The 17,479-nt window shown below is 40.2% G+C and overlaps 1 protein-coding gene across 4 annotated transcripts in view; it reads right to left on the bottom strand.

The window, feature by feature from the left end:
- PUM3 (pumilio RNA binding family member 3) overlaps window positions 1-17,479 on the bottom strand; it is a 43,860-nt gene that overhangs the window by 8,930 nt on the left and 17,451 nt on the right. For 2 of the 4 annotated variants that reach the window (XM_060610147.2, XM_060610148.2), the window contains exons 11-14: window positions 16,580-16,678; window positions 15,644-15,697; window positions 11,600-11,680; window positions 6,339-6,481 (exon numbers count right to left, since the gene is read on the bottom strand). In XM_060610147.2, the coding sequence (XP_060466130.1) occupies window positions 6,339-6,481; window positions 11,600-11,680; window positions 15,644-15,697; window positions 16,580-16,678 (377 nt within the window). Of the gene's footprint in view, window positions 1-691; window positions 1,433-6,338; window positions 6,482-11,599; window positions 11,681-15,643; window positions 15,698-16,579; window positions 16,679-17,479 lie in introns of those variants that run through there. The other 2 variants (XM_060610150.3, XM_060610149.2) reach the window with 2 other exon arrangements.

Here is a 17,479-nt window from a genome sequence, read left to right as displayed (position 1 = left end):
CTCGATAACACCCACATCAGGGTGAACAACCCAGAGAACGACCAGAGGACTGGCAGAACAGCGTCTAAACCGCTAAATCTAGAGATGAGGCCATACTGGTGAGGACAGGAAGGGAGGAGACGCGGGTCGGAAGCTGAAAGGATGCCCAGGACTGTCTGCAGTGGGGGTGGAGGAGGGAGAGAAACAGCCCCTCACGCGAGGCGGGCCCTACACGGGGTGTCTGCCTGGGGAAGACGAATCCCTGTAACATGTGGGATTGAAACATGTGGCTTTGACAATCAGCGGGGCATAATCTCATGGGTTCTTACAATCAGTGGGGCTTAACACCCGGAACTTTCAGCATGCTTGGCTCTGGGAGAGCAGGGAGGGTGACAGAAAACAGAGTCCCCACCTTAGAGACAGCACGACAAAAAGGCCTGTGGAGATACACAACATAGAAGCAGCAGTTCGAAAAGCACCCGGGATATGCGGGAGGGAAATCCGCTTACTAAGCTCACAGCCTGGGATGGAGGGGCAGGGATCTTCGGGAGACTTCTACAGGAAAGAAGAAGCTGGAGGGCGCCACTTCCCTCCCCCGTCCCCTGGCCGAGGCACACGGACCCCTGTGGGAACGGTGCCCACGCAACACCGTCTACCTGACTTGCTAACAGCGCCCCCCATCTCTGAGCACTTCTGCAGACACAGCCCTCCGCCGTGTCCTCTTGCAGACCTCCCTCCTCCAACACGCTCTTGGCCCAGAGACCATCCGAGGCAGGGCCACAAGCTGAGGCTGTGTGTGAGCAGCTCTGACAGGGGCCGGCACCACTCCGCAGCGACTCCCGCCCTGGGGAGAGGGGAAGTTAACCACACGGGGTCCAAGGCAGCGCCAGCAGGGTCTTGGTGAAGACCTCTGGTCTGACAGTGGGTCCCGCCCCGGGGAAAGCTTCTCAGGGGACAACACAGGGAAGGCACCGCTGCAGGTCGGGGCTACTGCACCCTGGCAGACACCTGGTCTGACTCAAATCGAGCCCGAGGCGGCCCCACACTGGCCCACTAACACAGGGGCCAAACAACAAGAGAAATGAAAAGAGATTAAGGGAATCAGCAACATCACGAAGTGTAATAATATTTGCATTATAAAGATCCTGGAAAAAGAGACAGAAAAAGGGGCAGAAAACTTACTTACAGAGGTTAACAGCTCAAAACTTCCCAAATCTCCCAAAGGAAACAGATCCCCAGATCCAGGAGGCAGAGTGAACCTCAACAAAATCAGCCCAAGGAGGTCCACATCAAGACGCACAGTAATTAAAATGGCAAAACGTGCAGGAGACTTTTTAAAGAAACAAGAGAAAAGAAAACATTTACATACAAGGGAAGCCCCCTCAGGCTATCAGTTGATTTTTCAGCAGAAACTCTGCATGCCAGAAGGGAGAGGCATGATATATTCAAAGTTCTGAAAGAAAAAAACATGCTACCAACAATACTCGAACCAGCAAGGATATCATTCAGAATAGAGAGATTAAGAGTTTCCCAGACAAACAAAAGTTAAAGGAATTCATCACCACTAAACCAGCCCTGCAAGAAATGCAAAAGGAGACACACCCTGAGTGAAAAGGAAAGACCGTAAGCAGGAGTAAGAAAAGTAGGAAACATAAAGGCAGCAAAATTAAGTATATTTATACCAATCAGTTGAGGGAGTCACAAAATAAAAGGATGTAAAGTATGACACCATGCCTAAAACGAGGAAGGGAAAGAGGAGAAAAGAAACAATTTGGTGCTTTTAGAATGGGTTTAAACTCAAGTGACCATCAACTTAACAGATTCCTAGATGCATAAGATGTCATATATAAACCTAATGATAACCCCGATTTAAAAACCGGTAATAGATATGACTAAAATAAAGAAAAAGGAATCCAAGTATATCACACTACAGAAAGCCAGCAAACTGTGAGAGAAAAGAGCAATGGGAAGGAACAGAACTACAAAACAATCATAAAGCAAGTAACAAAATGGCAATAAGTACGTGCCTATCAATATTTACTTTGGACGCAAATGGATGAAACACTCCAATCAAAAGACACAGGGTGACAGAACGGATAAAAAAAGATTCATCTATATGCTGCCTACAAGACTCATTTCAGACCTAAAGACACAATGCACAATGAAAATAAAGGGATGGAACAGCATTTATCAACGAAATGGAAATAAAAAGAGAGCTGGGGTGGCAATACCTGTATTGGACAAAACAGACTTTAAAACTTACAAGACTGTAACAAGAGACACACAAGGATACTGCAAAATTATAAAGGGGACAATCCAACAAGAAGAGATAGCAATTGTAAATATCCATGCACCCAATGTGGAAGCACTCAAATACATAAAGCAGCTAATAACAGACATAAAGGAAATTGATAATACATTAACAATAGAGGACTTTGAGAATCCATTTACATTAACAGACAGATGATTTAAATAGCAAATCAACAAGGAAACAGTGGCTTTGAATAACAGTTTAGACCAGATGGATTTAACATATACTCAGAACATTCCATCCTAAAACAATACACATTCTTTTCAAATTTATATGGAATAGTCTCCCTAATACATCATATTAGGCCACAAAACAGGTCTCAACAAATTCAAAAAGACTGATGTCATATACCACGTATCTTTTCTGACCACAATGCTATGAAACTAGCAATCAACCACACGAAAAAATCAGGAAAGAACACAAACAGATGGACGCTGAATTAACATGCTACTAAAGAATGAATGAGTCAACTAAGAAATCAAAGAGGAAGTAAAAAAATTCATGGAGACAAATGAAAATGAAGACACAACAATCCAAAATCTTCGAGATGCAGCAAAGGTGGTTCTAACAATCCAAAATCTTCGAGATGCAGCAAAGGTGGTTCTAAGAGGGAAGTATACAGCAATACAGGCATACCTCAAAAAGCAAGAAAAATCTCAAAACAACAATTTAATTTTACACCTAAAAGAGCTAGATAAGAACAACAAACAAAACCCAAAACCAGTATAAAGAAGGAAATAATAAACAGAGCAGAAATAAACATAACAGAAACTAAAAAAACCCAATAAAACAGATGAAACCAGGAGCTTGTTCTTTGAAAAGATGAACAAAATTGATAAACCTTTAGGCAGCCTCAAATAAACAAAATCAGAAATGAAAAAGGAGAAATAACAACTGACACCACAGAAATACACAGGGTTACAATATAATAGTATAAAAACTTGTGTGCCCACAAATTGGACAAGTTAGAAGAAATGCATGAATTCCCAGAAACATAGAACCTTCCAAAACTAAATCTGGAAGAAACGGAAAATTTGAACAGGCTGATTACCAGCAATGAAACTGAAGCCGTGATCAAAAGACTTCCAGCAAACACAAGTTCAGGACCAGAGGACTTCACAGGTGAATTCTACCAAACATTTAATGAAGAGTTAATACTACCTATTCTTTTCAAACTACTCCAAAAAATAGAAGAAGGAACGCTTCTAAATTCATTGTATGAGGCCAGCATTACTCTGATAACAAACCAGATAAAGGCACTACAGAAAAATACAGAGAATCACAGGCCAATTATTTCTGATGAACACAGATGCAAAAACACTCCACAAAATAGCAAATCAAATCCAATAATACACTAAAAAAACATTCACCACAATCAAGTGGGATTTATTCTTGGGATGCAAGGGTGGTTCAATATTCACAAATCAATCAAAATAATGCATCAACAAGAGAAAAGATGTTTCAATAGATGCAGAAAAAAGATGTGACAAAATACAACATCCGTTCATGATAGAAACCCTCAACAAAGCAGGTTTAGAGGGAACATACCTCAAGATAATAAAGGCCATATATAACAAAAACCCACAGCTAACCTCATCATCAATGATGAAAAACAGCTTTTCCCTAAGATCAGGAATAAGACAAGGATGTCCACGCTCAGCACTTTTATTCAAGAGTACTGGAAGTCCTAGCCACAGCAATGAGACAATACTAAAGAAATAAAAGGAATCTAAATTGGTAAGGAAGACGTGTAACTGTCACTGTTCGCAGAGGACATGATACGATACAGAGTAAACCTTAAAGACTCTAGCAAAGAACTACCAAAACGGATAAATGAGTTACGGTCACAGGATACAAAATTAACAATCAGAAATCCACTGCATTTCTATACACTAATAATGAAGTAGCAGAAAGAGAAATTAAGGAAAAAAAACTCCATTTACAATTGTACCAAAAAGAATATGTAGGAATAAACTTGAGCAAGGTGGTGAAAGACCTATACTCTGAAAACTATAAAACACTGCTGAAAGAAACTGAAGACACAAACAAATGGAAAAACCATTTCATGCTCATGGATTAGAAGAACAAAAATTGTTAAAATGGCCAGGCTACCCAAAGCAATCTACAGATTTAATGTAATCCCTACCAAAATACCAATAGCATTTTCCCCAGAACTTGAAGAAATAATCCTAAAATTTGTATGGAACTACAAAAGACCCTGAATAACCAAAGCAATCTTGAAACAGAACACAACTGGAGGTATCACAATCCCAGATTTCAAAATATACTATAAAGCTGTAGAATCAAAACAGTATGGCACAGGCACAGAAAACAGATACATAGAACAACGGAACAGAAGAGAGAGCCTAGAAATGAACCCACAATTATACGGTCAATTAATCTTCAACAAAGGATTGCAAGGCAAGAATATGCAATGGGACAATGACAGTCTCTTCAACAAAGATATTGCAAAACTGGACAGCTATATGCAAAAGAATGAAACTGGACCACTTTCTCATATCATACACAAAAATAAACTAAAAATAGGTTAAGAACCTAAACTGGACACCTGAAACCATAAAAATCCTAGAAGAGAGCACAGGCAGTAGTTTCTCTGACATCGGCCAGAGCAACATCTTTCTAGATATGTCTCTTGAGGCAAGGGAAATGCAAACAAAAATAAACTACCGGGGCTACATGAAAAGAAAAAGCTTCTGCACAGCAAAGGAAACAATCAACAAAACTAAAAGACAGTCTACGGAATGGAAGGAGTTATTTGCCAGTGACATATCTGATAAGGGGTTAGTATCCAAAACATATAAAGAACTTGCACAACTCAACACCAGAGAAACAAAGAATCAAATTAAAAAAGGGCAAAAGACATGAACAGACATTTCTCCAAAGAAGACCTACAGAAAGACAACAGGCACATAAAATGATGCTCAACATCACTAATCATTAGGGAAACGCAAATCTAAAACGACGATATCACCTCACACCTGTCAGAATGGCTAAAATCAGAAACACAAGAAACAGTAAGTGCTGGTGAGGATGTCGAGAAAAAGGAACCCTGTTGGTGGGAATGCAAACTGGTGCAGCCACTGTGGAAAAGAGTACAGAGGTTCCTCAAAAAATTACAAACAGAGTTATCGTATGATCCAGTGATTCCACTAATGGGTCTATACCCAACGAGTACGAAAACACTAATTTGAAAAGATAAATACACCCCTATGTTTATTGCAGCGTTATTTATAATAGCCAAACTATGGAAGCAGCTCAAGTATCCATCAATAGATGAATGGACAAAGAAGATGTGGTGTATAGAGACAATGGAATGTTGCCCAGCCATAAAAAGAATAAAATCTTGCCATGTGCACCAACATGGAGTCACAGAGTATAATGCTAAGTGAAATAAGTCCGAGAAAGACAAATAAAATAACATATGATGGCACTCATATGCAGAATTTAAGAAATAAATCAAATCAACTAAGAAAAAACAAGAGAGAGAGACAAACCAAAAAACAGACTCTCACCATTAGGAAACAAACTGATGGTTACCTACCCAGAGGGGAGGCGGGGACGGGAGTGGATGAAATAGGTGAAGAACACACTTACGATGATGAGCACTGAAGAATGTATAGAATTGCTGAATCACTATATTGTACCCCTGAAACTAAAATAACACTGTATGATAGCCATACCAGAGCTAAAAAAAATAAGTAAAATTAAAAAAACAAAAACAAAAAAAACTGCTCCAGTTTAAAACAAATAAATGCAGCAAAACCAAAACGGACCACACAATGAATGCCTGCTCTGTGCCAGGCACTCAGAGGCATTCTTTTGGCACAATACATTTATCTCCTTTTCTAGATAAAAACTTTAAAGAATCTGCCAAAATCACAGGCTTAAAAATGGGATTCACCTTCCAAGTTTTAGAGAAGCACAATAGAGGATATGCATGTGTGAGGAGATTTCTGGAAATGTAAGCTACTCAAAATAAGCAACCACACCAGAAAACAAAGGGCTCAAGCCACTGTACTATTCTTACCTGTGTGCGTTCCCATCTCCTCTCTGCAGAACCTCAATAATTTCCCGCACTGTGTGTGCAGGATCTCTGGGGCTCAGTAAATACAAGAGGACCTTCCTTCCGTATTTGTCATTTATTATGTTAGGCAAGGAACTAATAATTTCCTGTGAAATCAAAGACACAAAAAATGAATCTAGGTGCTTAAAATAATGTGCACTTGAAATCCAAGCGGTACAGAAGGGTACATTCTCCACTATTTTTCCCAATGGACGTAAAAGAAAATGTGGAGCTAAGTTTGAAATCATGTCATTAAAGCACAAGGATTTACACTCAGAACACAGACTGGAGTCTGCACTGTGACTAGCATTACTGAACAAATCCATTTATATAAGTGACCGAGCTCAAGGACTTAAAAAAAATATTTAACGGACTTCTCTTCATTCACCATGACCAATAGTTCTTAGGCCACTATTACTAGGGACACCGCTTGCTGGGGTCACTGAGCAGATACAGTCAATTTGCAGCTGCTTTAAATGCAGCGTCAGCATCGATGAAGAACATTCTTATTAGAATTTCCCCACTGAGATGTATGTGAAGACAGATAAAGGAACTCTGTTAAATCGCACAAGTGAATAAAGGCTTTTAAAGTTAGCTGCTTATTCATGGCAAACGAAGGCTGTTTAAGGATTGCATTGAAAACAAAAATGGGCGGGGAAGGAAATAAATGCAGAAAGACTCCACGGAGCAGTTACAAATAATTACACTCTATGACATTTCCAATCAACTAACCAAGAACAATAATCTCCTTTTCTAGTTGTCTGAATTTAAGTAACAAAGGCAATGTCATCCCCACCCCAACTAGGCTCCTGTATAAATGCCCTGATGTTTTCAGACAGGAAAGTCACTGTGAAAAAATTCCTGTATTCTTAAGAGAGAATCTGCAACAGAAAAAAATCGTTCCCCCCCTACCCCAACATTCCTATTTCTTGCAACAAGCCCTAATAGATATTCAAAGCCATACGTGTTTGAGCAGCAGGGATTTCTGCAGAAGTGGCTGGGGCCACAGAAAGAATTCAGTCCAACACTTGAGGTTTTCAGATGAGGAACCCATAAACGGGACAGGTGACCTGCCCGAGGACAGTGGCAGGGCTCTGACTCCATGGAAAGGAATTCTCCGTGAGATAATTTATTCTTAGATGTTCTGATCTCTTAAGTAACTACTGATTACAGTGAGGTTAGTAATTTAATGCAAGGAACCGAGCCAAAGATGAAGTTGGTCATCGAGGAGATCACAACGCTACCAAATCTGTGACCCAGCCATTGGCAATGCCAGCTCCAGATTCCACGCAAGAGCCACGGTTCTCTTTTTAAGATCCCAAGCTTCCCTCATTATCTGCGCAAAAGTGTACGGTGCTTCCTGTGATCACCAACAGAAGCTAACACTTGCTTACCAGGAACCGGAGCCAGTGCTGTGAGCAGAACACCCTTCATCTTAAATACTCTTCACAGCACCTTGATAGAGGTACTGGGGCTCCTTCCATTTCACTAATAAGAAGCCCAAGGTTTACACGAGTGAAGTGACTTGCAGGAGAAGTATAAAGGTCACTCATCACCAGTTTGTTCTTTGTATTTGAGTATATTTCTGATGTTTATTTTGTGTTTTATAACGAGTAAGTCACAGGGCTGTAAAGTACAGCATAGGGTACAGAGTCAACAATATTGTCATGACCTTGTTGGGGACCAATGGGGATGCGTCACCATGAGGAGCACTGAGGAATGTAAATAACTGTGGAATCATTATGCTATACACCTGAAACTAATATAATATTGTATGTCAACTTTACTTCAATAAAAAAAAAAAACTATGCAAAAACACAGGGAAAGGTTAAGATGGTTAAGTTTGATATTATATGTATTGTACTGCAATTAAATAGAAAAAAAAGAAAAAAAAAGAACACGAAACCAGGAGCCTCTATCCCTATGGAGCTCAAGTTCCTAGAAGCTGGCGGCTACCTCCTCCTTTCCCCATAGCCCACCCCCCCACACCCGGCCGGGCTCCTCATGTGCCCTCCTGGTCTGTGAACGCGTCTGACTCTGTGAGCCCCGGGTCACATGATGATTAACCGCTGAATGAATGGATGGAGAGCAAGGACAAACTGCAAGGATGTGGAGAGCAGGTCCGGCTGGGAGAGCGGAGAGCGCTGTCTAGAGACTGAACTGGGGCTTGGTCATAAAAAAGGAGAGCGTAGGCTGTGACTTCCACCTGACATTTCAGGAAAGCCAGCTACTGTGAACAGAATGCTTAGTAACACTAAGCTGTCTTGGCTATTTTTAAAAGCACTGCATAATGCAGCAGGTTTTGTGGTGTCTGGGTGGCAAATACCACCTGTGACTCTTTGTAAACATCTGTGCAGGGTATCTGGCAACCCATCCATTCTGCTACGTAAACGCCTTAGAAAAACATGGAGACCTACACGAATGCTCATAAAATCACGTGGGATAGCAAAATCTAAAGAGAACTGAAGTATTTTTAAAATGATAAACAATCTAAGTCTCCAACAGAAAACTGGAAAAATTATTCTACTCATAGTACAATACTATTTGGCACTGAAAATCAGGGATTTAGAACAGGGCGGGCAAGCCACGGCCCGTGGGTCAAATCCAACCTGCAGCTTGCTTTCACATATCCAAGGAGATAAGAGTGGTTTTCATATTTTGAAGGGTCGTTAAAGACAAAGACAAAACAAAACACACAAAAAAACCAAGACTAGGGAAGAGAGATCATAAAGTGGGTCACAAATCCTAAAATAATTACAATCTGGCCCTTTATGAAAAACTTGCCGACCCCTCCTGAATCGCACAAAGGCAATGCCAAAAGAAAAAAAGCAAGGTGCAGAAAAAAACAGACAAGGCATCGTTTATGGAGAATCTGTAAACATGCAAAACAATACCATATAGATTTACATACAGTGAAAGGGCAAGGCTCCCAAACAACAGAGAATTCATCCCAGTGGGTATGGGGGAGGGTGGGATACACAGGACAGGTCCACAAAAGGCTCGAACTTCAGTGTGCCTGTCAGGCTTTACTTCTGGTCAGATGCTGGGAGGCTGGGTGTCTGCTGCGTCATCCTTTGTACCTTTGTGTACATTTAGAAGATAATATATTTTAAAGTACGCATCAATACTTCTTCACTTTCAAACAGCAACTGGCCGGTTTGCCCACGTCCTTTTCAGAGGAACGTGCCGTCAAAGCAGCCGCACCACACCCACGATTCCAGGGTAAAAACGGATCAATTTTAGAAGCGTGTTTATTTTGGAAAGTGAAGCAGGTGGAGAAAGAGGAAGGCTCAGATGACCGGGCTGTGGTTTCAACCTGACGTTTCAGGAAGTCTGGTTACCCCTGAACAGAAGAATGCTTAGTGGCCACGCTACGCTTTCTTGGGTATTTGTGAAAAGCACTGAACGCCACACCAGGTTTCGTGGTGGTATCGGCATTCCCGAGTTCCGTCGCCAGCTATAACAGAGCGTAAGGATACACAGTTTCGTCAGTTAGAAGCAAGAGTTCAGCACATGAGGCCACGCTCAGGGAAAGCTGCCCCAAGTATGAGCAAGTCATCAGGAATGTAGCTTAAGTAGTTGTGGGAATCAAACCGGTAAGCACAAGGAATCAACACTGTTTCACAAGCAACTTCTAAGTGGGATGAATGCTTGGGCAAAAATTAATCTAGCAGACAACGGAGGCAAATCCTGAAGGGAGTCTGGCCTCTCTTGAAATCCATTTGGAACACTTATGCAAATTGCAGTTGTTGTGAAAATATTAAAACAAAAGCGAACTTTCAATAGCCCAGCCTGTTTCCATTTTCGTGAAACAACTTTATTCATTTTGCCAATTTATGGCCTCACATCTCTGTCACCGGAATGAAAAACAATCATTATTGATTGGAGTCAAAAGGGTAATAAAGTCACAAGGAACGTGCCAAAATACTCAGTTTGTGACATGAAAGTCTTGCCAACTTGTTTCTTCCCACAATCCTACCCCAAAGAAAGTCATCGCAATCTTAAAACAGTCAAGGGGAAAGTTGCAACGTGACAGCGAGGGCATGAGAAATTCACACACACTGGGACCGACAGCTGGCATCTACCCCTGGACCAGCTGGTCCCTTTTTTCTACTACACCAGCTCTACCGGTCCAGACCGGCTGCACAGAGAGGCCACAGCACCACCGCATGCCAACAGGTGAAGTCTCTTTCTGAACGTCCACAAGGGAGAAGCTGCTTTTGTCACTAAGATTGGCCGAAGGGCCCCACCTGTATTTATGAAACAAAGGTTCGTGTGATCCAAGTCTATACTGCTTATCCCTACCCCCGTGACCTCTGTCATGTACCCCACACCGTTTATGCACTAGAAAGAAAGGAAGGGAAGGGAAGAAAGGATCACATAGTCAGAAGTCAGAAAAAGAGGCAGGCATCGCGGAATGCCAAAAGGACGACTTCGTTTTCCTGAAGGCAAACTTAGGGTTAAATGAACTGCATTTCTTTATTACCACTTCGTGGCTGCTGGACCAGGCTACAAGGAACTGCTGAAACGAAAAGGAATTTTCGGAGAATTTTTAATAGGACTCCGACAAAGCTTTCACGGAAGCTCTGAGGAGTATCGCAATTGAGGGAGTTTTATCAGCTCCATCCGGGAAGGAGCACTGATAAGTTGGGTAATTGTGCACAGGTCATTCCTCCAAAGGAAGGAGAGAAAGGTCATGGGCATCCGCTCCCTGTGGGTTCCTGACTAACTGCACAATTACTATGGCAATGAATTTCTGAGCAAACCCGAGCACTGCGTTGCTCATTTTTCATTTAGCATGTCCTGTGGTCTGACAGCCATGTTATCCTAATTTAACCAGTCTTTTGCAAATTTAAAATAATATTATTGATATCAAGTTACAATATTGTTGTTTCATACAGGAAAGAAGCAAGTGTCCAAAACAGACTTAACTGAGTCAACTAAAAAAATAAATAAAAACTTGGTGGTAATCATTTTGCAATAAATGAGTATCTCAAATCAACACAATGTATTCCTTAAATTTACATAATGTTATGTGTCAACTATACCTTATTAAAATCAGAAAAACAAATGAAATACTAAACAAACAAACAAATTAATAAATAAAACGAACAAAATACTGGCAGAAAGCACACTTCTAGGTCTTTACACTTATAGGTATGAAGTGAAACTGACACAGCCACAAATTTAAGTTCTATCCAAGACCATCAGAATTAATTACTCACTGATATGATTATCTGCTTCACAAGCTTGGTATCATCAATACAATCAAATGCCGCCAATAAGACCAAATGGGAGTACTGGCCCTGTAAGAAAGGGAAGCCAGGAAAGGTTAGAAACATGTATAGCCTCTCCCCTTTAGTATACCTGGAGTCACTTTATAAAGATTACCAACCCAACGACTATCTAAAGTGATAGAAACAAGACAGATAAAAGCCATTCAAAGGAACTTCCTCTCTTATCAGGACCTAGTTAATGATATTCTAGGTTGATTACAAGAAACAAAGAAAAGCAAAAGCACATTCTTCAGTATCAAATAGGCAAGACTCACTTGTTTTTTAACCAGGATGTAACACCTCTCAAAAATAAGTATCCTGTTAATAAATTACTACTTGAAATTAAACTCAAAAAGTTCAAGTGGAAGTGGGAAAAAACCCCAAGAATGTAGAACTACGTATATATAATTTCAATCATGAAAAAGAAAGTATATAAACTCAGATATAATCACACATAAGATACAAAATACACATGTGTACATAGAAAATCCTGGAAGGAAGGACACTGTAATAGTTTCATCTTCTTTTGTATATTGTCTAATTTCTTTCTTTTTTTTTAACGTTTATTTATTTTTGAGACAGAGAGACAGAGCATGAGGAGAGGGAGACACAGAATCCAAAGCAGGCTCCAGGCTCCGAGCTGTCAGCACAGAGCCCGACAGAGGGCTCGAACTCACAAACTGCGAGATCATGACCTGAGCCGAAGTCCGATGCTCAACCCACTGAGCCACGGCGGTGCCCCTATTGTCTAATTTCTTTAAAATAATCCTGTTTAATTAGAATAGAAACACTAAAAAAATAAACTAAAAAAATATATTTATATAATGAATATGAGAATTAGGTAAAAATAACCGCTTTTAATATAGCAGCACAAGATCAAAACATGTCCGTGGTGACTTAAAGGTCACCTCTTGGAATAAGAGAATTACTTCCGCGATGCTGACACTGTTCCAAAGTTTAAGAACTTCTACTTTATGAAAAAAAGCGTTTTCACAGCTTGTGGCATATTCTTTTTGTGTCCTAGGTAGTGATATCAATCATTTTTACTTGGAGAGGGTATGTGACTTCTGAAAATACTCATTCAGAGCCACATATAAAGAACATGGCAGGTAATAATGTTTCAGTTAGAAACTAACCAGAGAGGGACGCCTGGGTGACCCCGTGGGTTAAGCTTCTGACTCTTAATTTTAGCTCAGGGTCACGATCTCACAGCCATGAGATCGAGCCCCATATAGGGCTCCATGCTGAGCGTGAAGCCTGATTAAGATTCTCTCTCCCTCTCTTTCTACCCCTCTCCCTTGCTCACACACACACTCTTTCTCAAACTAACTAAACATTAAAAAAGAAAAAACTGGAGAAAACTGACAAAGTCTAACATTGTTACCATAAAGACCAACACTACTAAAAATGGGCAAAGAACATAGTTCACAGAAAACATGGGACAGCTGGCTTTAAGCACAGGAAATAATACTCATTAATTAAGGACAATAATTAAAACAATGAAATACCATTTTCCACCTATCGTATAGGCAAAAGTGAAAACTCTTGCTAATATACTAACTTGACAAAGGTTTGAGAAAAACAGGCGTGCTGGTCACTGATGAGAACGTGCAGTCATTCGACTTCTTTGAAAAGCCAAGTGACAACATTCATAAAAACTTTAAATGCACATACTTTCAGATCTAGCAATTCTATCTCCAGGCATTTATCTTCTGCAAAGGCACAAAGGGCATGTTCTTTAGCACTACTAGAAATAACAAAAAACTAGAAACTACCCAAGTATCCCACAGTAGGGCCTGGTTAACTGAGTTACGGAAGTCCTATAATGAAACACTAACCGGTCATGAAAAAGAACGAGGGAGGTAAAAAGTGTGTGTGTGTGTGTGTGTGTGTAGAAATAAAAGGACCGTGGGGCGCCTGGGTGGCTCAGTCGGTTGAGCGTCCGACTTCAGCTCAGGTCACGATCTCACGGTTCGTGAGTTCGAGCCCCGCGTCAGGCTCTGGGCTGACGGCTCAGAGCCTGGAGCCTGCTTCCAATTCTGTGTCTCTCTCTCTCTGCCCCTCCCCCATTCATGCTCTGTCTCTCTCTGTCTCAAAAATAAATAAACATTAAAAAAAAAAAAAAGAAATAAAAGGACCCTGAGGTGAATTAAGAGAAGCAAACAAAGCATAACAATGTGTACACAGCACACAACCACCAGTCTCTGATTTTTTAAGTCCCACACACAGAAGCATGCCCACATACACAGCATCTCTGGGTGAATACAAAAGAAACTGGAACAGAACTTCAGTGACAAAAAGACACCTCTACAATTACAGCTGGAGATTTTTAATACACTTTTCTCAGCACCTGATGGAAGCAGCCAAGGAGAAACAGATCAGAAAAAACACTGATGATATGAACAACGCTATCAACCACCCTGATGTGACATTTATGGAATACCACACTCACCAATTCCACAAAACAAACTCTCCTCAAGATCCTGTGACAGACCACAGGCCAGGCCACAAGATGGTAAGTCTTTATACATGTAAAAGGACTGAAATAATCGAGTATGTCAAGAATCCCCCCATACGTGGAAAATTAAGCATGTCTAAATAACCATAAATTAAATCCATGGGTAGTTACTAGTTTATCTCCTCTCTTTAGAAGCAACTCCGTGAGATAAAAAAGGCACTGCACTGTCCATTTCTTGTTACCATCATAATGCCTTGCTGGGATCAGGTTCTCCAAAACAAAACAAAAACAAAAACCCCAAAGCTGTTTATGCAACTGTAAAATTAAAACAAATCTAATTTTATTATTTAAGAATGTGTTTTACTTTTGGGGCTACCTGGGTGGCTCAGTCGGGTAAGCATTAGACTCTAGATTTCAGCTCAGGTCATGAACTCATGGTCTGTGGGTTCGAGCCCTGCATCGGGTTCTACACTGACAGGACAGAGCCTGCTTAGGATTCTCTCTCTGTCCCTCCCTCCCCTCACTCTCTCTCTCGAAAAGAAAAGAAAAGAAAAGAAAAGAAAAGAAAAGAAAAGAAAAGAAAAGAAAAGAAAAGAAAAGAAAAAAGAAAAGAATGTCTTTTACTATTAATACCTTTCAGAATTTTCTACTAACATTTGGTTTTTACTCATTTCTAATTTAAAATATTCAAATTAAAATGTTAGAAGATTTACTTCACGATGAAAAACAAATAGTAAAATCTCCTATGTTGGAAACAACTCACTAGAGAATCTTTTCTTTCATTTTGTTACAGAAAAGTTAGCTGCCTTACATGGCCTTATACTCCCTCCCCGGTCTCCAGCTGCGATCGTCCATAGGCACAGAGCACCAATTTATCGGTGTCCAAAGTGGCCAGCAGCTGCTAGGAGTTCTCTTTGCATTTTTCATAGGATACAGTTGTTGTGGCCAATTTTAGTTCCCCAGTAAATCAGAAGCTTTAACATATGTTTGCTACTATGTATATTCTAGAAATACTATGGAAAACTAGTAAGTATTTAAATACATGGAAATACTATCGTTCGAGGCGATTAATCTCTCTGGAAAAAACTTTTCATACCCTCTATGATTTCATGAGGAGAGCTTTTATAGCATCTCCAAAGGGTTCCAAAGAACTACAAAACTTAACAACTGGAATTTTCTCTGCTGACTTTACAAATTTATTCTAGACAGTAATTTCCACGTTTAATAACATAAATGGACAGATTCATTAAAGAAGTTAAATATCAGGTCTTCAAAAATATCTAATAAAAATGGAAAGTTGTCACAGTATGAAATTAAATGCAAAAAGGAGAAATCTCATTTAGTATAAACTTAATGCCATAAAAAGGCAGATGCACAGAAAGAGATTGTACTAAAATAATGAATAGTTTTCTTGTTGGCAATTTTCTGACGTTTTCAAATTTTCTACAATAGACGTTGATTTCATTTCATTAAAAATAACAAAAAGACAAAAAGCAAACAAAAAATAACAGAAATTGTACTTTTCTTATACTTACATTAGCCACCTTTTCAACGTAAGTCTTCATTGTTTTCACAATCACTTTCCTGTCCTTAAAAGAGAAAAGTTAATTTGTCTTACAACTTGTAGTTATGGATTAAAAACTACATGGCCAAAAATGTCTAGAATGCTAAATTTCCACCAGTCTGGTACACTTTTCTCATGAGTGAAAACAGGTATGTGGCCAGAACCAAAAAAACGGCAGTATACTTTAAGTCCTTCCAGAGCTATTCCAATCCTATTAGACCTGTACGTGACAATCCATCGTGACCCAAGTACGGAACCCTAAAGTTATTAGCTGTGAGGCAAACCCAGTGGAAATACCTTCTTTTACAGGGAGAACAGAGAGATCTCTTTCAGCGTGTGAACTGACTGGAAATGCGTAAGGGTGCAGCATACAGACGGTATTCAATACTTATTGGTTCACCAGAAACTCAAGTGGTATTCATTTAAAAAGTGGGCAAAGCACAACACTTTTACAAGACAAAATTATACTGATCAAGGAAATGTGGATCATTTCGTGTTAAACTCCTGCAACTAACACGGATCTTTACCTCATCCCTCAAAGTACCGAACACCCACGAGAGCATCATCTCGCGTGTTCATCACCTCCTCCTGCCTCTCCCTCCCCCACTAAGATCACTGAATGAGGAATCAAAGAACCTGACAGGTACCAAAACTTCTACACAGGTAAGCCTGATATATATATTGTTTCTACCTGCTTGACAGGTCCCTTCCCAAATAAAGACAACTCAAGCTTTTTGTACTTTAATGAAAACTCCAACAGAGAAACACTAGGCCCTAAGAAAATCCAATTCCTGGGAGGCCCTGAGGCTCAACTTTGCAGAGATAATGTTGATACACATCAGAGCAAAGACCAAAGGAGCGGGAAAGTGGAGGGGAAGGCAGTTCAAGCCACGAGCGACACACTCACCTTGGGCGTGCCGTGCCACAGGCAGTGCATGGCCACTCTGGCGCCATCGTGTGTGTGTGCCAGGTATATTACCGCCTCGCGGATGGCTTCGATCATTTCCTGGGGAACAAACGCCACTACGAATTTATTTTGTTCTTGCCTCCTGCCTTTTTAAAATCTTCTACTGAGAACCAGTTATACACAGAGAATCACAAAGAGTAGAGGTGGAGAACAATTTCATTTTTAATTGTATAGAGATGCGTACAGAAAACACAACCTTTTCAAACTACACCTCTTTTTCGCCATCGAGGGCAGTGAATACCGGTGGTACGCGATTTCTATTAAAATACCCGAGGAGTTTTACCAATATCTATTCAGATAAGTATGTATGTGTGTTGTATATTCTAAAAGATTTTTCAAGAGAAATAAAGCTACGAAGTGGCTGTAGAAGGAGGGAGTTTTTAATAGTAAAGCCAGATAAAAAAGATACAATATTCTTCCCTAAAACGGTCGTGTGTGTAATGAGCAGAAAACAAAACACTAATTTGGGCTGAAAAAGTTTCTCTTTTTCAGTCTGTCACTGGATTACTTCTAGAAATCATTTTCGTAATTCACCGTAAAGACACTCAACTGATATTTCCCTAAGAATAATGAGTCTGTTAGACTAGGTCCTCATTTATCAATGACCCCTTTAGTAAAATCCCAGTTATTAATGTCTTACAAGGTAATTTAGTGTATTTTTAATCTTTCTGTATGGTCAATGTACCTAATTTCTTAATTGTATCTGGGAAGCCTAGCACATAGAGGTAAGTGAGTTCCGACAGTTCTGCTAGGCCCCACGTTAGTCTGTTCCCGACTTAAAAATCTATATTAAATAAATAAAACATATACAAAGTCTCCAACCAGGAAAGAGACTATTTT

Source organism: Panthera onca, chromosome D4 (genome assembly GCF_046562875.1).
Source record: "Panthera onca isolate mPanOnc1 chromosome D4, mPanOnc1 haplotype 2, whole genome shotgun sequence".
Taxonomy (NCBI): domain Eukaryota; kingdom Metazoa; phylum Chordata; class Mammalia; order Carnivora; family Felidae; genus Panthera; species Panthera onca.
The sequence above is the reverse complement of the archived record's forward strand: the minus strand, read 5'-3'. Positions and strand labels throughout refer to the sequence as shown.